This window comes from Tamandua tetradactyla, chromosome 6, assembly GCF_023851605.1.
Source record: "Tamandua tetradactyla isolate mTamTet1 chromosome 6, mTamTet1.pri, whole genome shotgun sequence".
In the NCBI taxonomy this organism is placed as follows: domain Eukaryota; kingdom Metazoa; phylum Chordata; class Mammalia; order Pilosa; family Myrmecophagidae; genus Tamandua; species Tamandua tetradactyla.
The window spans coordinates 42,996,546-43,024,504 of NC_135332.1; the positions used below are offsets into that span (position 1 = coordinate 42,996,546).

The window sequence follows — 27,959 nt, forward strand, 5'->3', positions numbered from 1 at the left end:
ATATTCAAAACAAAGTGACTGAAACAAAACCAACCCTGTCCCTCTCCAACTTTACTACTCCTACATTTTGGTAATGAAAATATTTGGGGGTAATATTACTCCCAAAGAAAGTCATGGGACCTATTTTAGCCTTGGTCAAAAAGGGGCTTTAACCTACTGAAAAAAATCGCAGACACCTAAAATGCAATGATCATACACCATTAAGAAACAACACTATAATTAAAAGGCATTAAAAAACCTAATCACTCCTAAATTGGTCAACAAATAAGAAGCCTTAGAACAAACAAAACTACCTACTTAGTTCCCAGGGGGTCATAATCAGGCAATTAACACTCTATGTAGACTTTTCAAGAATATTAGTTTTTCAGTCTCTTATCTGACTTTCAGATGCAACCTATCAGCTAGTTCCCAAAGGTCTTCAAGAGTCACGAAGATAAGCACAAATGGCCCTGAAGCCAAGGGAAGTGTCAATATCTGTCAGCATTCAAGAGATGGTGCCTCTCCATTAAAATCATGTTTTTCTTTAAAATTTTTAGAAGACTGTATGTACTTAAAAGTATTCATAATGCCAACAAAACAGTGTAAACTGGGTGGGGGGTTTGTACAATTATAAACTGGTATTCAGTTCTAATAACAATTATTTAATATGTGCTGTACTGAAAACATACAAAACATATCACCTCATAAATAATTTGTTATAAGTGATGTGCTTTAAATCTCCATGCCAATTTACAGCCCACTAGTGTACCATAAAAGGTCAATGGCTATAGGAAATACTATTGTTTATCTTAGTACTAGGCTTACTATACAAAATTATCTTATATATCCTTCCATTCCAATTGTCTTTTTTCAAAACAAGTGAGTCATATAATGGCAGTCAATTCCTTTAAAGAGTTTGGAAACTTACACTACCCAGCAAATTCATCAACTTTATTTTCAACCACCTCATCCTCATCGTATTCCTCTTCCTTTTCAGTCTTGCTCTTTTCTTCCTAGACCAACTCACTCTTTTTAAAAAAATAGGTTTTATTTTGGAATACATTTTGATTTGTTATTTTTGAATCTTACAAAAGATCTGTGAAAAAACAACAGCCACTGTATATATCATTTAAGTGATTTTTGACTTCTTCCATTGTAGAAAAAATAACTTCCATAGTATGATGTCATAAAAAGTATAATTTTTCCTGATAGCAAATAATTCTCTAGGGATCATGTATCATAATTTGTTTGTCTATTACTGACATTTGGGCAACCTACAGTTTTTTATACTGAAAATCTGAAAATTTCATACAGCACTGAAAAGTTCTGAGCCTATAATTTTTTTCTTCTTTTATTTTTTTAAAATAAATTTTTTTAAGTGGGATTACTAGATTCAAGGTCATGGTTCTCAATATGCACTATATCAATAGGTCAAGGGCTTCTACCAACCAACAATGCTACTTGTTGACCACAACTAGAATTAACTCAAATTGTGAGTGTCAAAGAACCTAATGCCCAATTCAACACATTCTTTCTTTAGGGTGTTATTTGGAGATCCAGATATTAATTTCTGGGCTCCAAGACTTCAGTGTAAAATAGGTTTCCAAATGGCTGACTGCAAAATACAGATTTTGGATTAAATGTGGGGAAAAAAATATTAGAAAGTCAATCAAAAAGTAAAGAAAAAGTCTAATATATCAAAAAGTTAGTTCCAGGGCAGGCAATGGTGGCTCAGTGGCAGAGTTCTCCCCTGCCATGCCGGCAACCTGGGTTCGATTTCTGGAGCCTGCCCATGCCAAAAAAAAAGTCAGTTCCATTATCACATTCCTAGACAAAACATGGTTAGCATCTCCTAAAGTACCTATGTTTTAACATTACTATTAGAAAGTATAATGTCCTTGACTTGTGTGGTTATTTCAGTTGACTGTAAGCAGTAAATCTACATCCCTAGCTCTGGATCTCCATCTCCTCATGCTCTCTCCAGAAAAGAATAGTTAATACTCACTTTGTTTTGTTTTAAGTTTTAAATAAATTACATGCTTTAAGCCTCAAAACAAACCTATAATGAATACAATGATTATCAATATTTCATAGATGAGGACACTGATGTTTAGTAAGGTTCAGTAACTTGTCCAGAGAAAGATGTAGAGCTGAATATAAAGCCAGATCTAACACCAAAGTCTGTGCTTTCAATCACTAAGCTACGTGAAACCTGATATGAAAAATGATATCTCTGTCATTCATGACTTTTCTGTCAAAATAAGCAAGCACTTAGTGTGATCCCACTGCCCCACATTCTCAAATTAGCAATTCTGGATTAAGTTTATTCTATTCTGTGCCACAATTCAAATGGCGTCTTTTATGTGACCTTCTTTGATGTCCCCCTACTGAAGTTAATTTTCCTTGCTCTATGCTACCACAGCACTTTGTTTATACCACTATGGTACTTGCATTTGGCATATATCCAGTCCACTACCTGAATACAGCAGAGTTGAATAGTTACCAGATATTGTATGAACTGCAAAGCTGAACATATTGATTATCTCGTCCTTACCAGAAAAAGTTAGCAACCCCTGTACTAGACCATGAAGCCTTAAAGATAGTCACAGTATATCCCCTAAACTCAGCACAGTGCGTGATTCATAGTGCAAACAAATGTTGCCTCAACTTTTGCTTTCTGTCCAGAACTACAAAATAACTTTCATTCAGGGGACAGACAACATAAATTTGTTGAAGAAATACTTTTCTTTAGATTTGTACCTGCAACTGTACATCCACAGTTAACTACTCTGATCCAAATCTTCACAACCATTTGCATAGATTATTTAACAATCTATTATCTTCTAATACACAATATTAATGAAAATTAATCATGTAATTTGCAGCATTTTTTACCCTATCGTTTTTAGCAGCCCTCAGTTTTCCACCTAACAGTCATCTCAATTAAGTATTCTTGTTCCTGCAGCAAACTCTCCAACAGCCCCTCCCCTCCAGCCAACAAAAACAACTCGCTACACAGGGTTACTAATAGCACAAAAGAAGCCTTTGTGAAAATTTGATAAAGAGGCCCTCTAGGGGCAAGCAATTAAAAAAAAAATTGCCCTTTCTTTGGAGCTGTAAACTGCAACTTCATGCCAGGGTTTAGGGCTTATGAGAGGGAAGCAGTGTGTAGAGGCACAAGTTGGATTTCAGCCTTCAACTGCTCTCTAAGCCTGAAACTCTTGGTGTAGAACAGAAGATGCTCTACCACCAGGGTATAAACCCTGCTGCTTATACCATGTCCAGCTAGCTGGCTTCTTTCATCATCAAATACCCTACTTTTCCATTTATGTCAACAATGATATTTCTAACCTCTTTCGGAACCTCTTTCACTTGTTTCTTTGCTCTGCAGTCCCCCAGTAATTAAATATTATGTACTACCATATGTAACACTTACTGATACATTGTTATAATTTTTTATTGTTTTAAGCAGTTTGACTTTTCATCTTAACCAAATTCTTTGAGAACTTAACTGACATAATGATTTCTTCTTCTTTATACGCCCCATAAACCTTGTCATCATGGCTCACCTATTTTCATTTGACACATACACTGACTATATTTACAAAGAGATAGATATATGTGTGAACACACACACATCGGAGATATACACGCACAATTTTGACTAATTTCAAAGAGAAGAAATTAAATTTCAAAACATATTGGCCCTGGGCAGGCCACGGTGGCTCAGCAGGCAGAGTTCTCGCCTGCCATACCAGAGACCTGGATTCGATTCCTCGTGCCTGCCCATGTAAAAAAAACATATTAGCCCTAATTTACACAACCAAAGTCTATAGTGTACATAGAAATCTCCTGTGTTGTGGAAAAAAATGAAAAAAAAGATTTTGTGTTTGGCACAAAGAGACTGCTCGATATATAAACAGATTAGGTATGTGCTAAGACACATTATCAAGCTAATGAAATGCATAGTTTATATTGCCTTTCTCAGTGGAAACAGGTAACACTCAACTAGGATAACAGAAGGAAATTTTGGAAATAGAGCCCAACTGGAGAATCCCAAGATCCATCTCACCTTGATTCCTCTTTTGAGAGTAAATCCTGAGGAATAACAGTTTTGCCATTATTGGCCCAAAACCAAGGTACATCTACACAATAACAGGTATTGTTTCACCCAACCAATGGTCAGGATGCTAAGATATCAAAGGCCTTTCTGAACTTGAAGATACTAGTGTCAAGTTTAGGAAACACAACATTTCACAGCTTCTTTGCCAAAGGTAAAACATGCTTTTTCTGAAACCACATGTTGACACTTACCTGGGGCACAACATCTTGCAGAAAAGTCACAACGCTTTCCATGTAGGACTGCTCTCTGGAAAAGGGTGAAATGGAGAAAAATATGTCATGATAGCTTGACACAAAACAGAACATGGAACAGCTCTATCTACAAGGCTTAATGAAGTCACTCATGTATTAAATGAAGATAATAAAGGCTAACTCTTATTACCTGATAATTCTGCTTACCGGATTTATGAGTCTCTGTACATCTTATTAAATGCAAATAAGCATTTTTAAACATTATCTCTTCTTAAAAACCAAGCTCTTCTATTTTTTTTTCCAGTGACAAACGTGTTTTTTTTTAAAGCCTGAATTTTTTCAATGTACTACTTTTTAGATTCCTTCATCTCTGGTCAAGTTAAGATTTCTAAGAACCTCATTTTAAATTTCTAAAAAAAAGTTTAATAACTTGATTTTTTTCAAAAAAGTCTACAAATTGCAAGCATCTGTTAATAAAGGTCTTTTTGTGATGACAGAAGACCTGGCTAAAGCAAGATCTTCCTCTTGAGTCACAGAGGAAGAATGCCCTGGTTAGAGCAAGAAAAACTGCTGCTGGTGAAGCAGTATTTAGTGACCTTTTCTTTAAATTGGTTATGAACCTAGTTCTTTTCCTATATGTATTTTGCTGCAGATGCAGGTATTACAATGAGGTATTTAAAAGTCCGCATAGAACTTGTGGCATAGACAAGGCATGAGAAAAACCATAAGGCACAAAAGTAAGGAAAAAAGTAACACTGTCAAGGATACTAAATTAACATATTTTATATGGGAAGTATATGAATATCAGCAAGAAGAGAAAAACAATTTCCTCAAATACCATATCAAATTCATTTCAAAGATTTTCAAAAGTACATTTGCAGAAAATAATCTGAGTTATCCTAAATCCTATTCAAAAGCAAAATACCTCAAAGACCTACAAAACTTGATTGGGCTTACCTCTCCAATTTCATTTTTTGCCACCCTCCTAATTTACTCTGCTCCAATCATATGCGATTTCAGTTTCTGGCTCTTTGAATCAAGACCTTTAGACCAGCTTTCTTTCTGCCTGTATTGTTCCTTCCCATACTCTTTCATTCAGATCTCCAGCTTAAATGTTACCTCCTCAGAGAGTCCTTCCCTGACAGCTACCAGTGTACTCCTCCTTGTCATTCTCTATCCTAGTATGCTGTGCACTGAGCATGGCCTGTAATTATTTCACTTGTTTACTCTCTTGCCCACTACAACTTAAGCTCCATTACAGGAAGGAACCCACCTCTCATGTTTAGCTTCTATCTCCAGCATCTATAAACCAGTACTTAAGCATGTAGTAGATGCTCAAGAATTATTTGTTAAAAGAATGTTAATGAATGGTCAAAAAAACACATGGCAGTATTTTTTTAATAACATATGGTAAGGTAGTATAGAACCGTGGCTAGGAGCACAGACTTAGAGACAAGCTGCCTAGGTTCAATACTGGCCCCACTTCTTTGCCGAACCAAGGACAATTTACTCTGTTTTGGTTTCCTCATCTGTAAAATGAAGATTAAAAATAGTACCTAACTCTTATGTAATAAAATGACTAACTGGTTGCATGGTCCATAATTAGCAAAGAAATGCAGTCCTAGGAAGTGCAGCAGGAAAAAAATATCATATAGTAAAACATATACACATTTACTTTTGTTAATCCAAGAATGCTAAAGTCCCCAAGGAAAAAAAATCCATATACCATAATGCCTGTAAGAACATTTTTGAAAAGCAGAAAACAAGTTCTACCCCCTTAGCCAGGTATTCAGGGGTCTCTATTGTTCACTCCAACCTACCTTAAATAGGCTTCCTTCCCTACAATCAGGGCTTCATCTTATAATAGCTGGCCTTTTCCACCTTTGCTTACCGCATTTCATTTGCCTAAAAGGAACCCTTGATTCTAAGTGCTCAAATTTTATTCAGCCTTTCAAAGTACAATATAAATGTTACCTTCTGATCACCTTTACTCCCTCTAAATCCTCATGCCATTTTGCTGGCATCTTTTCTTTTTACTGGTTATAATGATTTCAAGGGTATATTTATTTCTTAAAGTCACATTAGATTATAAACTCTTAAAAAGGTGCTGATATCCTTGGTCAAAGAATTCCTAAAATAAAGAAACGTGCTCTCTATGGCATATACATACATATATGTGAATCACCAAACAACACTAATTCACAACTATATTTACTATATTCCATATCATATTTTTCAGTACTGGTTCTGATCCATTAAATTGCTTTAATTACCCACTAATATATTAAATCTATAGTTTGAAAAGCAGTGCCTATATAGATAGTTCATGTAAATGTATTGAACACATTCTCTCTGATTACTTGGCCTTGTCAGCAATATTTGCTCATTTTGTAACACCAAAATTTAAAAGACCTTATAAAAGTAAGCAGTGTTCAGAAAGGAAACCTGAATATTAGTTACTATTCTGAGTACTGTTTTCTTCAGCTACTGGGTTTATCTGAAACGTGCTTACGTGACAGCCTGAGGGCGAACCACAACACCTCCAGTACAACGACTGGGTCTTCTAGGGGAATCTGTAGCCATAGCTTCGTTAACAAAACCTGTTTTCAGAAGAAGATTGAAAAAAAAAAAAAAAGGATCATTGTAGGGGATGGGAGAAAAGGTTTATGGCTACCTAATAGAGATCCTTTATCAAAGAATGCCTAAAATGTAGGTAACTTTCCCAGCAATTCCTATTACACTAGAAAAAGAGGAAGAAGTAGATAAAAAATGTTTTCAAATTACCCTAAGGGTTTTTTTAAATATGTGACCTGGCCTCAGAAGCACCATTCCTGCTGGTCCCTTTAGTCTGTTGTTAAGATAAATCAGAAAAGTAATAGAACCAGACAATGGGAAGTGTAGCACAGAATCATTTATGAAAACATGTGTGCTACCTTTGTGAACCAAAATTAATTAATTTATTGAGATTTTATGCTGAGATAGTAAAACCAGACATGGTACAGTATCTCAAGAACAAACGGAATGGTGAGCTAACACTGCTCTATTTTCCAACTAAAACTGTTGGGAATCTATGCGAAAGACTGCATGAACAGCAATGAAAAAAAGATGTATACATCTTTTTTTTTAATCGCCTGCTGTGGTAATCCAATGACGACAGTCTAAACAAAATGGTAAATGCTTCTATAATGTTAACAGTCCCTCCTATTCCATTACATCACTAATGGATGTAATTCAGAGTCATTAGACCCTGAAGGTCTAATGAAATTCTGAATCAATGACTTGATTTTTTGGAGTATGGAATGTCCACTTTGTTAAAATTGAAGGACTGAAAGCAATATTAAAGATATCTTATGGGGCTGAGGAAAGCCCAAAGGTTGAAGGCCCCTAAAACCATCACTGCTAAGAAGGAAACATTCTATCACCTTATTTGAAAACTCCCGAACAGGTGAACCCCACCTCCTACAACCAAAACAGGCTTTGCCCTAACTAACCCAGCTACTCCTTCATCTATGGGTACCTTCACGCCCACCCACTCAAACCTCTCATTTCCATTCCATTCTTTCTTTCCCGAACCACAGTCTTCCATACCCCGTCCTTTAAGGCCGCAGTCTTGTGTGGACAACCCTCGTCAGCCCCTCAGGCCCCACTCTCCTGAAAGACACTCTCACAGCACTACCAACTCAACCTCCAACGCGAGCCACCGCTGCCCCCGACCGCCCTCTGGCATCTTGCCCTTACTCCCTTCCAATCCTTATACCTTTACCCGTTCGAATTCCTGCCAGTTAAACCCTCTTCCTCTTCCCTGCCCAACCCCCGTCCTATCCAAACCTCCCCAAAGCCAGAACCCCGCCAGCCTTCTCACCGGCCGCCCCGCCGGTAAACGCTGTTCTCCAGCTCAAGGCTCACTGTTTGGAGTCTCCCCTCGTGATTGACGGCTACCACTTCCTACCATGCCTCAGCGGAACTACCTTTTCATCCAATCACAGAAGGAAGCTGGCTCCGGCCCGGCACCGCCCTTAGAGATCAGCCTCGCCAACCAGCAAGAAGAAAGGAGGCGGGTCCGCCCCCTGAATTTATCCAATCCGATAGAGCTTGGAGGAAAACATAACAATATGTAAGTTCGGGAGAAACCCAGGTGTTAGGTTCGGTTGTGAATGCAGGCAAGAGAAGAGGAGTTACAAGCATGCCTGTTTCTTTCACAGACCGCACCTCCGTGGCTTTCACAAAAGAGAACACACCGCAGACTCCAGTCTATCTCACTCCAGAGTCTCAGGTCGAGAGCAGGGGAACTGTCTGTTTACATCGAATTCTCGCGACAGCTGATTAGAAGCGCAGAGCACGTGGACATGGCAGCTGCCAATCACTATTAGCCGACCACTCACACACCCGGAACCCGCCTTCTGCCAGGCCTTACTTACTGATGTGTTTACCTTCCGGGAATCTAGGCTGCGTGGAGGCTGTAGAGAGCCCTTGAGCCAAGGAGGGATTGATGTGAGTGAAGAGCGCGGCGGGTAATCACATCAATTTGTGCTTGCTTTATAGACCCTGCCCTACTCCTTCCTTACCTCAGTTTCCATCATTTCTTTGAGGGTCGAGATCTCGCTGGTGTTATTATCAGCTATAACTGATAATATATATTTATAATATGTAATTTATATTATATATAATATATATATTTATATTATATAATTTATATTATATATACTTATAAATATATAATATATTTTATGTATAATATATAAATATATATAAATTTTTATGTGTAATATGTAGTATATATATTATAATACTATAAGGATAGTGACATTTGTTGAATCTCAGCACAAGCATAAGCATCTCAAATATATTCTCACATTTAATACTCAGGACAATCCTGTGAGGATATTGCTTATTTATAGGCATGGTGTTTGTAACGAATTGGCCGTAAAAATAAAAAAGGGCGTAGTACAGTGGAAGAGGGAATAGTTCAGTATCATGGTCATATTTACATTTTTTTTAAAGTTCACGCTAGCTACTATATAGAGAATAAACTTTTGCAGGGGAGAGGAATAGATGGGAGGTGAGGCCTAGAATTTGACCTACAATTAAAGCAGTAAAGGTGATGTTATTTGAAAGTAAGAATTGAAAGGACTTGACGGTGGTTTGTATGTTAGAGGGAAAAGGAAGAATCAAGGATGAGACCTGTTTTGGGAGCTTGAGCAACTAAGTGGTAGCATTTACTAGTGGAGTTATAAATTTCCGGGGCAGGGGAGGGAGGATTTCTGTGCTTCGGTTTCATTCTTTGTAAAATGTAGAAAGAATATTATAAACCACACAGGGTTTCATATGAGGACTAAATAAGCTTGAAGTTCTTAGAATCAACTAGGAATTTCATTATAACAACCAACCAGTTATAATTATTCCATCTTATCCACACAGATGGTGTGAGATTCTGACATGAGCACTCAGGCAGCAATAAAATAAAACATATAGTAAACATATATTTGAATAGATGTAACTTGTGAGTGCTTAGTACCTATTGCCAGCTCATGAGTCACTTCAAAGTATTGAGACATGGGAGACACTCTTCAACAAACTATTTGTTCTTGTGAACAGCCGCAGATAAGAAACTCCTTTTCAGTTCAAAACAGCGACTTTGTGGCCAGAATACTTTACTTTGTTCTTCCAATTGCTACCATGGCCGGTTATAATATATCAGTTCCTGACAAAGGTTGCCTCTCCTAGGATCCTGCAGCTAAGAAGTGCTCCCAGAGAACAATAGGGAACTATCTATATGCAAACCAAATTTCAAGGTCAGTTAGTACTTTATTGTGTGTTTTTGTTATGGGTAGCATTCTTTTTTTTAGCTTCAAGCAAATTAACCGGGTCATATGATTTGGGTCATATGATTTCAGCAGTGTTTAATGTTTTCACATAGAAGTATGGTTAACATTAATATTTTAATTTTCATTGAAGTGCTATATAAATTTATTGAGATACATTCAAGGTTAACATTTTTGAACACTTCCCTGTGTAGTAGTCTCCTAAAAAATGTTTAGAATAGCAAAACCAACATATTTCAAGGGAATATCACCTCACATCTATTTACAAAGGCATACCTTGGAGATTTTGAGGGTTTGGTTCCAGATTACCACAGTAAAGCAAATATCTCAACAAAGTAATTCATGTCAATTTTTTAGTTTCCCAATGTGAAACAACATTATGTCTAAAAGAAGCACTGTACATATCTTAATTTAAAATACTTTATTGCTAAAAAAAATGCTAACCATCATCTGGGCCTTCAGTGAGTCATAATCTTTTCTTCTGGCACAGGGTCTTCCCTTCATCTTTTTTTTTTTTGACATAGGCAGGCACCGGAAACCGAATCCGGGTCCTCGGGCATGGCAGGCAAGCACTCTTACCTGCTGAACCACCGTGGCCCTCTTCCCTTCATCTTGATAGCTAATGCCTGATTAGGGTGGTGGTTTCTGAAGGTTGAGATAGCTATGATAATTTCTTAAAATAAGACAATAAAATTTGCTGCATCAATTGACTTCCTTTCATGAAAGATTGCTCTGCAGCATAAGATGCTATTTGATAGAATTTTACCCACAGAAATTCTTTCAGAATTGGAGTCAAACACTACCACAGCTTTATCAACTAGTTGGTGTACTATTCTAAATCCTTTGTTGTCCTTTAAACAATGTTCACAGAATATTCACTAGAAGTAGAGATTCTATCTCAAGAAACCACTTTGCTCAACAAAAGAAGCAACTCTATCTATTTAGCTTTATGAGATTGCAGCAATTAAGCTGCATTTGCAAGCTCCACTTCTAATTCTAGTTCCCTATTTCCCCATATCTGCAGTTACTTCCTCCACTGAAGTCCTGAACCCCAGCAAAGTCATCCATGAGTGTTGGAATCAGCTTCTTCCAAACTCCTGGTAATTTTTATATTTTGACCTCCTCCCATGAAAGTCGTAAATGGCCTCTTCCAATATAAGGCTGTTTCAACTACCCTGAAATCTGTTTGGTTTAGCCACATTCATCTTATCTTAGCTAGATCATCTGGATAACTTGCTGCAGCTTCTACATCAATACTTGCTGCTTCACATTGCACTTTTATATTATGGAGTGGGCTTGTTTGAAACAACCTCTGCTAGCTTCAAACTTTTCTTCTGCAGCTTTCTTAACTCTCTCAACATTCATAGAATTGAGGAGTCTTGCTCCGAATTATGGCTTAGGTTTAAGGGAATGTTGGAGCTGGTTTGATTTTCTATCCAGACCACTAAAACTTTCTCCATATCAGCAATATCTGATAAAATAAATTTATCATTCACGTGTTCACTGGAGTAGCACTTTTAATTTCCTTCAATAACTTTTTTTTTGCATAACAGCTTGGCTAATGTTTGGTGTAAGAGGGCCTACCTCTTGGCCTGTCTCAGCTTTCAACATGCCTTTTTCACTAAACATCATCATTTCTAGCTTTTGATTTAAAGTGAGAAAACACAACTCTTCCTTTCACTTGAACACTTAGAGGCCATTGTTTGGTTATTAATTGGCCTAATTTCAATATTGTTATATCTTGGGGAAAAGGGAGACCCGAGGAGAGGGAGATAGACAAGAGAAAGATATTTTGTAGAACAGTCAGAACACATTTTATCAATTAAGTTTGTCATCTTATATAGGTTCATTTTGTGGTGCCCCAAATAATTACAATAGTAATATCAAAGAACACTGATCACAGATCACCATAACAGATATAATAGTAATGAAAAAGTTTGAAATGTTGCAAGAATTACCAAATTGTGACTCAGTGACACTGAGCACATGCTGTTGGAAAAATGTTGACACAAGGTTGTCATAAACCTTCAATTTGTGAAAAAGCACAGTATCTGCAAGGTACAATAAAGCATAGTGCAATGAAATGAGATATGCCTGTAATTAAAAGTGTATGCCATTTGTCTGTTCTGCATGTCATTAGATAGATGTCATTTCTAAAATAGTATTTTCTCCTACCATTTCTATTCAGAATTCTAAGTCTTTGCCATCATATATTATCTTGAGGCCCCTCAACCAAACCCACATCTCTCTAAAGTCTACTGTGCTCATTTTCACTTCCAGACCAGAGTAGGTCCAGCAAACCTGTAACACGGTTTATGAAAGTAATGCTAGTCTTTATGTTATACAACTGATGTTTTTAACTTTAATTTCTGCCTTGGTCTCTCTGGTATCACTCATTTTTTTTTTTTTTTTTTTTTGATTTTTGAATACATTTATTGTTCCCCCATAGGGGGTGCACTGTTCCTGGAAGTACTGCAATACCAGGTCGATGCGTGGAGTGGACGGAGCAAGCTCCTATTCCATCTCCCAACTCCAAAAATCCATTTAATATATTGTCCTCGGATAGAGGACGTATCAGATATTAAACTGATAAGAACAAATACTACACTTGATCTTAGCCAAAAGGCCGAGAAGCGATGGTATCACTCATTTTGAGGAAAGTTAGCTGCCATGTTGCAAACAACCTTATTGGTGAGACACTTATGGCCAGGATCTGAGGCCTCCTGCCAACAACCATACAAGTGAGCCTCATTGGAAGCACATCTTCCAGTCCCAGGCAAGCCTTCAGATGACCGTATGCCTGGTTGGTATCTTGACTTAAACTCCATGAGACCATAATCCAGATAAGCTGCTACCAGATGCTTGACCCTCAAAAACTGTGGAGATTTATTCCTGCAAAGGCGAAGCTAAGCTGACTTATACCCTCAGAGAACCTCTTTTGTTGCTCAGATATGGCCTCTCTTAAGCCAACTGGACAGGTGAACTCACTGCCCTCCCCCTACATGAGACATGACTCCCAGGGAGGTAATTCTCCCTGGCAACATGGGACAGGACACCCAGGATGAATCAGGACCCAGCATCATGGGACTGAGAAAACCCTCTTGACCAAAAAAGGGGAAGAAATTAGACAAAATGTAGTGTCAGTGGCTGATTTCAGAGTTTAAGAGGTTATCCTGGAGCTTGTTCTTATGCATTATACAGATGTCCATTTGTAGTTTGTATTGGAATGGCTAGAGGGAAATAGCTGAAAATGTTGAACTGTATTCCAGTAGCCTTGATTCTTGAAGACATCTGTTTAAGTATATAGCTTTTACAATACAACTATGTGATTGTGAAAACCTTGTGTCTGATGTTCCTTTTATCCAGGGTATGGACAGATGAGAAAAAAATAAATAGTAGAGGGGGGATAAGGGGTAAAAAAAAAAATTGGGTGGATTGTAATACTAGTGGTCAATGAGAGGGAAGGGTAAGGTGTAAGGGATCTGTGAGTTTTTTTTCTTTTTATTTCTCTTTCTGGAGTGATGCAAATGCCCTAAAATGATCATGCAGATGAATACATAACTATGTGATGATATTGTGAGCCAGTGATTGTATACTTTGGATGGACTGTATGTGTATGAAGATATCTCAATAAAAGTATTTAAAAAACAACTGGGGAGATAATGTTTGTTGTTTTAAGCTGCCAAATTTGGGGTTAACGTTGCATACTATTTGGGGTAAACTTGCATAACATCCTCAATTCCCTTAAAGAACAGACCGAGCCACAAACGCAGGAATACACCAGAGAAGAACTAATTTTAACATATGCACCTATCTCAAACTAAAAAGAACTCCAGAGTTAAACACATACTATTTGGTATAGAATTGGACTCCACTGCACTAAAAAATAATGTCATATAGGAAAGAATTAACACTACGACCTTCTACAAAAAATTGATTTGAAAAACAAAGATCACATAATCCATTACTCTAATCAAATGGAAATTTTAATTTCATGTAGATATGGTATTAGATTATGTTCTTTATAATCACTGGCAGAAAAAGCAAAAAGTCGCTAATTTTGTTTAATATGCAATATGCATTCCAATTTGCTGAATTTCTATTTGTTGTAGCTAAAACGGCCTTACAGGTCTGAAAGAAAAACCCTTCAAAAAAATTTACTTCAAAATTGTCTGTAGTTGTTATGTCTTCTCCTTGGAAAGGGCTGATAAAATTGAACTCTTCAGTACCTATAAATCTTTTTTAAAGGCCAACCACAAATAATGTTTAATTAGATCACTGGTCCTCAATTGATCCTCCTATGAAAAACTGATATGCTTCCAACTACACAGTTCCTAGCATATTGTAGATGTACAATAAATGTTGAATGCAAGCACATGAACTAATCCTTCAATCTTTCAATAAGAGATCTTGTTACAAATTAATACATTTTTAAAATTTCTCAATGTAGACCACGATTTGCCACACAGAATGATTACTTTCATCGTCTCAGAATTTTAACCTCTTCCCTTATTACCAAAGTATACAGTAAGAGTCTTAACTTTTAACTACTATGCAATATTTAATAAAATGTTTATATAAACTGTAAGTGACCTAACCAAATTCTTATTGTCAGATATTTAGCTTGTTTTCATGCTTTCTATATTAAAATAAAAAATTCAGAGTGCAAAAGTGAACATTAAATGCATTTTTAAGTGACCCTAAGGTACAGTCATGGCACAACAGAAAGGTAATATATATACCATTAAAACCAACAAGAAAAATCCAGGAACATCAGGACAGTTCACTGATTTATTAGATGAATAAACATATAACCATATAATCAATGAAAACTGTATGATAAAAAATAATTTAAGAAAGGTTGGGAATTAGCAGCACCATCCATTATTGAAATAGCAAGAAAAACTTTATATATTATAAGCCAACACTAGAAGGGGATAACTAAGACCTAATAATGCCATTTAATATCTGGGATGATTCAGAAGGGCTTTTTTTTTTTTTTTTTTTTTTTAAGCAAATACACCTCCTTCTACTCCAAAATGATTCATGGAATATATCTGATGATTAACACTTTTTTTTAAATGCTACTAAAATAAAGAAATACTGCATAGTATTTGAATTGAACAAGGAAACTAACATAAGCTACTTTAGCACAGCTCAATACCTGTGGCATCTATGAAAATTTTAGTTCTGAATTATGAAATCAGAAATAAAAAATAAATTTAAAAGACATTAGTAGTCTCTAAGAAATGTTAAGTGGAACACAAGTCACTATGAAAATACATCACTTTTCCAGTTTACTTAATAATTTAGTTTAAAAAGTTGGGTAGTTCTCATCACGTGGCTTATACAAATTTTTAATAAGCATTTTAAAAAGTTTAAACATATTTCTAAAATCTAATAAATTCTTTTGATTTTTTTTTTAAACATTTAGCCCTGTTGTCAAAATTACTGTATACATGAGTAAGAGACTGGGTTTTTGTGAAGGATACAAATTTATACACATTTTACAGCAACTTATACCCTAACATCTACAAAACTCACATTTATAATACAAACAAGTACAAGGCTAGGATAAAACTGTTCAATTCCAAAAGTCAAACTGTGGTACTTTTTATTTTCTTCCGTTAAAAAAATGTTCAGTTCTGTCCCAATTTTAAAAAGCCCTCATATATCCTAAGTGTGGGGGTGTGGGTGGGGGGCAACGGGGACATTTCCCACATACATTTCAGCAAACACAAACAGTTTTCCTGTGCTGATGTAGTAAAGGATTTCCAATTTTCTTCTGTCCCCTAAGTCTGCGTCGCATAGTAAGTTTAACAGAGTTCTTTCTCTGCGAAGTTGTTGGGAGGCTTGCAGGCTGAGCACTACTACTTTGACTTAAACCATTTCGTCTATGCTTCTTCATAGGGGGACCAGAGTTGGATTCTTCTAATGTCCTTTTAAAGTTTGCTGGAGGGGTTCTTTCAACTTCTTGGGCTTTCATTTGGCCAGGAGTTGTCATCCTCAAGTTTTTTGGGTCCATGATGTTTTTTGTTGAATTGGTAGGCACAAGGCTAAGTGACAGGCTATTATTCAAAGAATCATGTGTCCTTAAAGTCAGGGCTTTAGTGTAATTTTCTTCAAGTGGCTCTGGATCTTTTGAGGGTATGACTACAGCCTGGACACTCCCTCGAGCTATCTCAGCTGGAACCTCTAGATAATTCTCTGAGAAGGCATTACTTCGAACAAGGGCAGGTATATGGTCCTTAGAGTTCAGTCTTGGCCAGTGATCCACCTCCAGTAACTGAAAAACAAGAAGGTAAATCAATTAAGAAACAAATTATCCTAGAATTCAACAAATCCATGGCATATGGTATTTAACATCCTTACAAATTTATTAAGATAGAAAAAAACATTTGTTCACGTATTCACTCATTCATTCAACATATATTTATTTAATAAACTATGTGCAAGGCTCTATGGCAGAGACCTAGATGAGAAACACTGCAACTTGCCTTTGGAAAGTAGGGAAATAAAATAACTAATGCACCCAAGTGGGTTAAATTCATGTGATCACAAGTATATTCCGCCCAGTGGCATATAACCAAACAGAAGACAGTTCAAGGAACAAGATTTCAAAACAGATACTAAAAATAACCATATGCACATATTTGTTTACTCTTCCACCATCCTAGGCTATTCATTCTGTGTCTAAACATGGAGAAGATGTTTTATCCTACATGTGTCAATAACAAAACACTGACGAAAGAGCTCTAATTATTCTTTACAAACGCCTTATTTTTTCCATAAGGACAATGGAAAAATTGCTTTGAGAAACCATTAACAACATGATAATTTTCGGGCAATTCAGACAAATGCCTATCTACATAAACAGATGTTTATTCTGCTCAAATATATTAATATTTGTACATTCTGATTCTCTTCAAATATAAAATCAAATCAGTATAAAAACAGAATGACTTTTTGACAAACTAGTTACCTTAACCAAAGGGAAAAGAAGATTGGGGTGTGAGGGGGTTACATTAGGATAATTTTGGTTTGCATTTATTTGATTCTTGATTTATCATCCATTTCCTTGATTCTAATTTCTGAATATTTAGTAGTGTGGAAAATGTGAAGTCCAACATTAAAGCAACTATGTCATAATGGAAACTCAAGATGTTGCTTTGCAACCACCCACTAAACATTGCACACTGTTCTGTGATTTGAGAGAAGCAGAGGGGATATGGGGCCTACCAAATATGGTTGGGGCAACTCTCAATTGAAGATACAAATGAAAATCACCTAAGAAACTTTCATGTTTTTTTTTTTTTTAAGTTCACAGGTGACTCCGATGTGCACCACTGCTTCAGATACACTTCTCAAGATCTGCATATACTTAGAATATCCACCCATCTCCAAACAAATAAGAACATTCTTCCTATCAAACCTAAGTCTTCCAAAGTGGTAGTATTTTATAAAATCATTGTCTTCATTTCTCAAGAAAATAACTGAAGCACAAATACTATCTCTCCCCCCAAGTGTGTAACATTTCCCTAAAATGGATGCTCAATCAAATTCATTAAAATACTCATATATTCTGAAAAGGCCAAACAAACCCTTTTGTAGAGTGGTTAAATGAAGAAGACACGTTACCTGGTCTTCCTCTAACACAAAATTCCCTAGGAATAAATGCTTTCCTAAAAAAGTGCTATGTAAAAGTATATTTTTAATAAAAATATTTCCTTTAATGGGTCTAAAAAAATTAAAAGAAAAAAGTGAAGGTATCTAACATCTTGTTTCTAGAAGCATTTCAATCTAACCATAGACATAAATGTCTGTTCTAGTTTGCTAGCTGCCAGAATGCAACACACCAAAGACGGACTGGCTTTTTAAAAAAAGGGGATTTATTTAGTTATAGTTCTTCAGAGGAAAGGCAGCTAACTTTCAACTGAGGTTCTTTCTTACATGGGAAGGCACAGGGCGATCTCTGCTGGTCTCCTCTCCAGTCCTCTGGGTTCCAACAACTTTCCTCTGGGGTGATACCTTTCTGTATCTCCAAAGGCCTGGGCTGAGGTGCAAGTGCTGAGATGAGGTATGCTGAGCTGCTTTGGCTGTGCTACGTTGAGTCTCTCATTTAAGCACCAGCCAATTAAATCAAACACCATTTACTGCAGCAGGCATGCCTCCTAGCTGACTATGGATGCAATCAACAACACATGCCATTGGCTCATGTCTACAGCAATAGAACTAGCCCCCTTCACCTAGCCAGGCTGACACCTGAGCCTAACTACCCCAATGCCCTTTACCAAAAAAATACATTGACTTTAGGTCCAATGGAGAATGGAGATGAGAAAAGGAGAGAGAAATCCTATTTCCTAAATGACTACTGCCAAAAATACATGTCTTCTCTTTTTTGTTATGAATATACTCTTTCTTTCAGGAATAATCGGTTCATTTTTGTATTTCACATCACACAGTTTATTACAAGCCCTTGCTAGTCTTATCTGTTCTAACACTGACTAGATGTTGGGCAGCAACTTTTTTTCATAGTACCAATGTTGAGGTAAGGATACAGAACTGTCTGTGCTCTAGAACATTTACATAAGCTTTTCAATAATAAAATCGAGAGTTGTGAGTTTATCCCTCTGCCATTAGGTTGATCAGAATGCCTAACCTTGTCACAGTGTGTTCTGGAGGATCACAGAAAAAAATATCTAGTTAAAAGTAGTCGTTGACAAGAAATAATGCTGCTCTAATATACAAAAGTCATTTGCAACAAGACTGAGCACCAGATATATTCTGTAGACAGAGGGCTTCCTCTCTGCCAAGTAATCACATCACTAATTTAGGCACAAGAAAAAGATACTTATTAAGCCATTTATAGGAACAGAACAGATTGCTATAACATGGATAACAAGGATATAAGTTAGATGGAATTCCTTAATAAAAGAAAAACAATGGGACAATTTCAGAGTTAACACGATTTATTGTAATTTCTGTTGTGCTGTGTATTTATAAAATCACAGATTATTATTCTGATACTACAGGTATGCTGGCTTCTCTTCCCCCAATTCCTCCTTGAACTTTTCCTTTTCCTTCTCTTTTTATTGACATTCTGTGGGAATACATTGCATCTGTTAGCACAGGCATCTGCTTTTTTCAGTTCATAAAACATTTATGTGATCTTGAATACCCTTCCACCACCCACCCCACCCCCCAAAAAAACTTCAAAAGTTCAAAAACTATTTTAGGAAGAAAGTCCTATCAGCAACAAGATCAAAGCAATTGTGACTTATGATCTGCATGTTTTAATTACCCAAAACAAAAATCCTCAAAACATTCAGGAGTTCACTCCATCAGAGATCAACTTTCTCACTCAATCTATTCTATAATCTAATATTAAACAACTAATCACAAATTATGCCTAGAACACAACTGAAACTAAGTATTAATTTTTCTGAGAACTCTGTTCCTCATCTGTCCTTCCTTTAATTCTTGATTTGTGAGCACAGCTAAATTTAGCTTTTCCTTAAAGAAAGAATGGAGAAGAAATGCTTGCCATAGTAATCTATCACTTAATCAGGTATTTCTACCATCCCCAAAGATCTGACTACTAATTTATAATAGGACTCAAACAAAGTTGAGATGTTTTCAGACAGACAAACCTAGATTCAAATAGTCTAAATGAGGTTAAGTCTTAAAACCCATTCAAAATTAACCAAAATGTCATATTACCTAGTTGTTACTAAACAAGGGATAACTATAAGAATGAAATAAATTAGAGGTACTTGTGACTGTCTTCAAGTCAATTAAGGTAAACAAAATAAAATACAATTTCTTCATCAGAAATTTGCCCTTATTATCAGGTAAGAGCCAACAATACTAATTATTCTGAACAGCTCTAAATTCCCCCATATTTGACAGGACAAATTGGTTTAACAAACAACTATACCTGCATAGAAGTTAGTGTATACATAAACCTGCTTATCTTTGGTATTATTGGATAAGTCATTATTTCTCAGGATTTTAGAAATAACTTTTAAAACAAACTTTCTGTACAATTTATGTATAATTTTATTAACAATCTAGTAGACTGTAATAATTTTTATATGAGGTCAATATTAAAAATATTTATTCCTATCCCAGTTTCCTCTTTTCCCTCCATCCTTACCCAACCCAAATGCCTCCTCTTTTCTGCCTAATGGTCAGTTATTCAAATATATTAGAGGATATGAAAGTAATGAATACATTTGCTATCCAGAAATAAGCAATTACTCAAAAGAATACACCTTTAGAAAGAGAATGAAGAGTCTTCAAAAGGTTCCAATCCATATTTTGATTCAAAGAGTTTGAGAAATAAAAAGAAAAGGCTTTGACAAGAAATTCCTTTCAAAAAATTAGTACAAAATAATAATTTGCCCATTTTGAAATGAAAATAAAGATTCCATGTAGTGAATTGCCATATATATGGCAATTTAATATACATATCAAAGGAAGTATAGTAACAAATAAAATTTCAAGTATTAACTACAGGATCACAATACCCCCAATTAAAGTTCTTTACATAATGTAGCTTTGACATCTTAAAAATATCTGAACAGATGTCATGAAAGTCTACAGTGGTTGCCAATTAAAATTGTCATTCTTCTGAAATCAAATTCTCAAAAGGCCAGGTTTATTACCAATTTTGGGGAGGAAAAAATTGGGATGAAAACATAAGTAAGTATTTGAGTTCTTAGCAAATCATTAAAGTGAGATATTGTACCCATTTAAATTTGCATATTTCTTAGTATATCTCAACTGCATTCAGTATTAACTCAGACTAGAAAACAAGAATGATATAGTACAAAGACAACGAGTTCTACAGTATCATATCCTGTGGTCAAGTCCAATGTTAAGTCTCTATAATCTTGTTCAAACTGCTTAATTTCTCTGTCTTACTATTCATAAATGGGAATAATATCCATACTGTTTACCTCTCCAGGTGACGAGGATAAATGAAATAGGTGAATGTACTTCATAAGTTTTTTAAAACTTTACAAATGTTCATAAAATTGCAGGTGGGTCAATAAATTGCAAATATTAATATACATCAGAGAACACATCTAATCACCTTCCAATTGGTACTATGCATATGGCTGGTACTCATATTAGTAGTGATGTGAAGATCACTCCCCAGTAAGTTTCATCACAAAGTTCCGTCACTTTCTTGAAACTATTTACTAAGTCCTATTATGTAAAGAACCTGAAATCTCTTCTCAGGAGATACTAGCCAATGAAATTCTGACTTAAAACACACCTAAAAACATTATGAAATTCCCAGTGTCTGCCCATGCAAAATTAAAAAAAAGAAAATATTATGAAATTATATACCTTGACTGGTGGTGTAGAACAAGGGGAAGGAGTCATCACACAACTCTCTTGACTATTATAGGAGGGGCTTTCAGTCAGGTTCAGATAGAGCTCATCTTCATTGGTAAAGGTGCCCAGATTGTCCACTCCTGGAGATATGCAGATGACTATGGCACTAGTGTTATCTGCTCGGAGCATACGCTGCCTCCAGCGGCCTAGTGCTCGATTCACAAGCATTTTGGCACAAGATTGTTCATGCTCACCCTGTATTTAAAAGAACCAGGAGAAAAAAAGGTTAACAAATCAGGTTTAGTCACTACCCATAACAAATTTTCAAAAATCAAAAATTCTCCAAATTTCAGACATTATCCACAACCTCAATGACAATGTTAAAATACAACTGCTAGAATTAAAAAAAAAAATGAACAAGGAAAACAAGCTATGGGCTCACTTTATTCATTTTTGTAAAACTATATGCCAAGTATTAGGTCTGAATAACCATAATTTGCCAGTCTTTCTTTCAAATAAAAATGGTACCCAAACCTCTTTTGTTGCTCAGATGTGGCCTCTGTCTCCAGCCAACACAACAAGCAAACTCACCACCCTGCCCCTGTCTATGTGGGACAAGGCTCCCAGGGGTGTGGACCTTCTGGCAACGTGGGACAGAAATCCTGGAATGGGCTGAGACTCAGCATCGAGGGATTGAGAAAACCCCTAGAATGAGTTGAGACTCAGCATCAGGAGATTGAGAAAACCTTCTCAACCAAAAGGGGGAAGAGTGAAATGAGACAAAATAAAGTGTCAATGGCTAAGAGATTCCAAACAGAGTCAAGAAGTTATCCTGGAGGTTATTCTTATGCATTAAATAGATATCACCTTGTTAGTCAAGATGTAGTGGAAAGGCTAGAGGGAACTGCCTGGAAATGTGGAGCTGTGTTCCAGTAGCCGTGTTTCTTGAAGATGATTGTATAGTGATAGAGCTTTCACAATGTGACTGTGTGATTGTGAAAACTTTGTCTCTGATGCTCTTTTTATCTACCTTATCAACAGACGAGTAAAACATATGGAATAAAGATGAATAATAGGGGGAACAAATGTTAAAATAAATTTAGATTGAAATGTTGGTGATCAGTGGAGGGGAGGGGTGGGGGGTATGGTATGTATGAATTTTTTTCTGTTGTCTTTTTATTTCTTTTTCTGAATAGGTGCAAAAGTTCCAAGAAATGATCATGATGATGAATATGCAACTATGTGATGATAATGTGAATTACTGATTCTATATATAGAACAGAATGATCAAAAGTTACAAATGTTTGCATTTGCTTGGTGTTTTGGGTATTTTTAAAAAATTTAAAAATTAATAAAAAAAATGGTACTCCATAAATAAATAAATAACCAAAGAATTACCCTATCATTAAATTTTACCTATTTATTTTTATTATTTTTGTAGGATGAAATTTGGTCTCTATTAGTAATTTTAATTAGGTGAAGTTATAAAGAAATTAAACTTTAAGTTATTATAGATAAATATTATTCACAAACCAATCAGGATGGCAAAAAAGTCTTTACAGTGGAGTGGACTGAGTTCACCCATGTTCTGTAGGACAAGATAGGGCACAGCAACACAATGGCAGTGACTGCGGTCCTGGGGGGTAGGGGGGTTCAGTGATTCTTGGGGAGGAGAAAGGTGGGAATGGGAGAATAGGTTGGGTTGGATTGGCAGACATCCTGCCAGAGGTGGATGGTGGTACCCAGGGAGGTATGGATCAGAACTGACCTTCCTCCACCCCAGTTTGCCCTAGCATGCTGTCGGGCCTGATGTGCAGCAGATTCACTAGGTACCTGTGGTACTGCTGTCCACTCCCCTGGCCCACACCAGGACCAGTCATCCTATCTCTGTAGGCCAGGAGCAGCCCTAACTGCTGCTGCAGTTGGGGAGGGGCAAGACAGGAGAGGAGGTACCTCGGAAATTTCACCTGCTGGTAAGAAGTGGTAAGTGCTTCTATTTTTTTAATATACTTTTTTCTCTACATACATACATATATATTTCACAATCACACACTCACATTGTAAAAGTTTTATGGTTACACAATCATCTTCAAGAACCAAGGCTACTGGAATACAGCTCAACAGTTTCAGGTACTTCCCTCTAGCCACTCCAATACAGCATAAACTGAAAAGGGATATCTATATAATGCATAAGAATAACCTAATTTTCATGGCCTTAGAACTGTGAATCTGTAAACTGAAAAATCCCCATTGTAAATGCCAACCCATTTCTGGTATATTGTATTCCAACAGCTTTAGCAAACTGAAATACCATTCACAACTTTTTTGTCTCATCTTCCACCACTTCAAAGGCATCCTATCTTCCAGCCACACCAAGCCACTTGTGAAACCTGAATGTCTTATTTTCTGTCCTTCTTGACATTACACATTCTATTTCCTTGCCTGAAAAGCTTCTCTCTCCTCTCTTGATCGATTTCCTGGTAAATTCATCCCCACCTTAAGACTTGCTCAAATCCCTCTCCTCTATAAAACTGCTTCATACAATTTTCCCAAGTTCCTTATATTCTCCCTCTCAGTTCTCATAAACAACTGTTCTAATTCTTTTATAAGGATGTTTCCCTTAATACTCATCCACAAGTCATTTTTTGTTATTTATGAAGAGGTTCTCTTCAATCCACTACAAACTGGCTTTTGTCACCATCATGCCACCGAGAATGGCATGAGACACTGAAATGTCTCTCTCACCGATCAGTAAGGAACTCCAAATCCAACAGACAAAATGTCTGTTATTTAATCTTTCTATGACAGATGATATCACTACAAGTATAAAAGCAACATGGTGAGCCCTTAAGTTGTAAAAATGAATCACGACATGATTTTTACCTTTAAATAATTCACAATATAATGGTTTGATACTTATTTACAGACCTTATTTGTAATATGTTAAGTGTTGAGCAGGAACCCTATTCTATTTACCTTCATATCCCCCATGCCTAGTACTTACTATGTAAGTTGAATGAAAAACTGGAGGAAATCTTATACATCACTCAAATTGTCTCCTTTATTCCTACAAATATCTTTACCATTCCTCTCATATTAGAGAAAAATCATCTTTTCCAAAGATAATTCTCTTCCTTGTGCTAGTCATTTCTATGTGCTCTGAGCCTTTATTCCATCAATATCCTTTATTTCTCATTGTCAGTCTTCCTCTTAGGACTACAAACCTCTTTCAAGACCTTCACTATATTTCCACACTAACAATGCACACTGGTTTCTTTTTGAAAAAATAGTCAACACTTACTACATCTCTTTCCTGGGCTCACAAAGTAAGATTTCATCATCACTTGCAGCCTGCTTTCTACCCTCAACACTTCTATTGAAATTCTTCATCCATGAAAGTCACAAATAAAAATCCTAACTGGAAACCCTAAGCAAAACTATTTCTGCCAATCCTAAAGAACAACTAGGGTAATACATAAGATTCTACAAAGGTGGCACACACTAGGGTGACTTTCCAGAAACCTACAACCTCTAGATGGGTCCTTGGACTAGTTAAGTCCTAAAATGCAGAGGGGCCAGCCTCTCCAGAACATCAATTAGTCCATTCCCCTATTCCAAATTGTCTATAGCCTCTTTCAACCTGAAAAAGAACAGGCATAGCCCAAATACCAAAGAGTGGGAGAAAGATCAAAGGTGATGGTGGAGTTATACAGAGAAGGTAGGGTTTAACAAATCAAACTCTGAAATCTGTTCTACAATTGTTGCGATGTGCTTAGAAATCTACTGCTTTTCTTGTATGTTATTTTTTACAAAAAGAAAAAAGTTGATTGTAATCATAAATACACAGCTATACAATGATATCGTGAATCAGTGATTATACACTTTGGATGATTACATGGTATGTGAATATAAACATCTATCAATAAAAAAATTAAAAAACAAAAAATAAAAATAATACAAAATAAAATAAATGAAAAAAATCCTAACTGTAAAAGCCAATATCCTATTCTCATCCATTTGCCCCTATTTCTTTGCATTATTTGCTATTGCTGACTACCTCTCCAAAACTCTCTTCGGCTTCAATGACACTGCATTCTATTGGTTCTCCTTTCTTTGTCTAATGCTACTCTTTTCTGAGAGGTTGAGGGTATGATCATCAGTCAACAGGAAACTCAAAATGAGGAGTAAGACAATTTTCAAGCTGAGTTAGGAAGGAAAGAAGAGGATTTTCTCACTACTGGTTGTGTCTAGGGAGGCAACTGATTGAAAAAAGGATAGGCGACATATAGTTAGCATACAGTTAGCATATAGTTCCGCAATTTCACTCCTAGTTATGTACCTAAAAGAACTGAAAACATGTCCACACAAAAACGTGTACACTAAAGTTCATAGCAGCATCATTTACAATAACCAAAAAATGGAAACCAATATGTCCATCAACTGATGAATGACATACATAATGTGGTAGAGCCATACAACAATATCATTCTGCCATAGGATAATGTACTAAAACATGCTACAACATTGATGAAACTTGAAAACATTACGCTAAGTAGAAGAAACCAGACACACAAAAGGTCACCATATTGTACGATTATATTTATATGAATAGGCAAATGCATAGAGACTGAAAATAAATTAGTAGTTGCCAGGGGATGGGGGAAAGGAGAACAGGGAGCACTGTTAATGAGTATGATTTTTTTGTTGTTATTGTATGGTGGTGAGGAGGGGTGATAAAAATGCTCTGAAATTAGAGAGTTTTGACGGAACAGACTAAGAACCACTGAACTGTACACTTTAAAAGGGTGAGTTCTATGAAAAATGAATTATATTTCAATAATAATAAAGAAGGATTGACAAGGTTTCATAGGCTGGTTAAGTGCTATTCACACTGAAGTTCATGGTTGTCTGTTCTGTTATCCAGTTTCTTTCTTTCTTTCATTCATTTAATTGTTAAATTTCCACTAATGATTAGGGGCTGTAAAATCTACGTTTTACCTACTTTTAGAGTCAGGCAAATGCAAATATCTCCCAAAGGGGAATATCTTTAGAGGTCTTATATTTAAGACCCATAATAAAAGTAACAGAACCAAAATTAGACAGCAATGTCAAAGTTGAGTCACTTCTCACCATTAAGTATTTTTTCTCCTCTTGCTCTTGGCACATTGAGATGGCATCCTGCGGTGGAATCATATTCCAAAGTCCATCACTACCCAAGATAATATATTTGTGCTTCAGGGGGTCAAGAGTGAGGACACTTGTGTCTGGTTCAGGTGACACCACAAACTCACCACTGAAGAAATCATAGCTCCACAAATCACCTGAGGGTAGGAAGTAGAAGAAGCAAGAAAGTATTATTAATTAATAGTATCACATCAACAGATGTTTCCTTTTAACCATCTACATGTTCATCTCATAAAATCTGAAAAGCATATAGCATCCAAAACCCATTTATGGTAAAAACTTCCTACAAAACAAGGAATAAAAGAGAACTTCTTTAACCTGATAAAATATACTCATCAGAAATCTACAGCATCTTATATGAAAGTAAAATGTTGAAAGTATCCCCTTTAAAAGTAAGCAATGACTTATAGCAGACATATTTAGTCTGGAATGGTAATTATTATTTCTGGATTTTAAGAGGCTGTTTTATATATCTATAACCTGGTATTTAGAGATAAGAATGAAGCCAATCAGGTCGGGATTAAAGTAATTCAGAACACAGGGGTAAAAAGGCATTGTTTGTATTTTAGAACCACACTTACTCTTTGAGACCAAAGGAAGAAAGGTTTGCTTTGTCTGGAACCTAAACTTTCTGTAGCACATAATCTAACTCAACCTGTCTGTACACTGCATTTGAACAACTGAAACAGTGAGCCCAGAATAAGAATGAGGGCCTTTAATCCTGTATTGCTGAAATGCCTGGAAACATCCTAGAACATATTAAGCAGATAATCAAAAAGTATTTGCAAAGTCTCCTGAGGGATGGGAGAAAAAATATGAACTATTAAATTTTACCATTTGGAAATCTCCTGATACTGTGTCAAACATTAGGGACACCCAAATCAATAGGCCAAGCCCTTCATCTTGAGGTTTACTCTTGTGAAGCTTATGTAGGTAGCAGAGAATTTAGCCTACCTATAGGTATGCCTACGAGTTACTTCCAGAGGACCTCTTTGGTTTTTCAGATGTGGTCTTACTCTCTCTAAGCCCAACTCTGCAAGTGAATTCACTGCCCTCCCCCTACATGGGACATGATATCTGGGATGAAAACCTCCCTGGTGGCATGGGAGATGATGCCCAGGGATGAATCCAGACCGGGCACCATGGGATCAACAAATCCATCCTGACCAAAAGGGGGGAAAGAAGTGTAACTAATAAAGTATTAGTGGCTGGGAGAGTTCAAATAGAGTCAAGAGGCTACTCTGGAGGTCACTATTATGCAAGCTTCAGTTAGACATTGCTCCTCATCATAATTTGCCAAACCATTCCAGTCAA

General features: G+C 36.3%; 2 protein-coding genes and 1 non-coding gene across 18 annotated transcripts in view; all 3 read right to left on the reverse strand.

The window, feature by feature from the left end:
• The window catches only part of BCAS3 (BCAS3 microtubule associated cell migration factor), a 726,008-nt gene extending 717,731 nt beyond the window's left edge, over positions 1-8,277 (reverse strand). For 13 of the 15 annotated variants that reach the window (XR_013177676.1, XM_077165018.1, XM_077165019.1 and 10 more), the window contains exons 1-3: positions 8,156-8,277; positions 6,806-6,893; positions 4,294-4,348 (exon numbers count right to left, since the gene is read on the reverse strand). Coding sequence is in view for 14 of the 15 variants with exons in the window: in XM_077165018.1 (XP_077021133.1) it covers positions 4,294-4,348; positions 6,806-6,876 (126 nt within the window). In the remaining variant the exon portion in view is untranslated. The remainder of the gene's footprint in view (positions 1-4,293; positions 4,349-6,805; positions 6,894-8,155) is intronic. The other 2 variants (XM_077165028.1, XM_077165029.1) reach the window with 1 other exon arrangement.
• Positions 8,278-12,562: 4,285 nt separating this feature from the next.
• On the reverse strand, positions 12,563-12,753 carry LOC143689226 (U2 spliceosomal RNA). Its single transcript, XR_013178684.1, has one exon. It is a non-coding gene; the product is annotated as a U2 spliceosomal RNA (small nuclear RNA).
• A 2,129-nt stretch (positions 12,754-14,882) lies between these two features.
• The window catches only part of PPM1D (protein phosphatase, Mg2+/Mn2+ dependent 1D), a 78,942-nt gene continuing 65,865 nt past the window's right edge, over positions 14,883-27,959 (reverse strand). Inside the window, exons 4-6 of one of the 2 annotated variants that reach the window (XM_077165031.1) lie at positions 26,592-26,782; positions 21,474-21,716; positions 14,883-16,401 (exon numbers count right to left, since the gene is read on the reverse strand). In XM_077165031.1, the coding sequence (XP_077021146.1) occupies positions 15,844-16,401; positions 21,474-21,716; positions 26,592-26,782 (992 nt within the window). In that variant the 3' untranslated portion in view covers positions 14,883-15,843. The remainder of the gene's footprint in view (positions 16,402-21,473; positions 21,717-26,591; positions 26,783-27,959) is intronic. The other variant, XM_077165030.1, reaches the window with a different exon arrangement.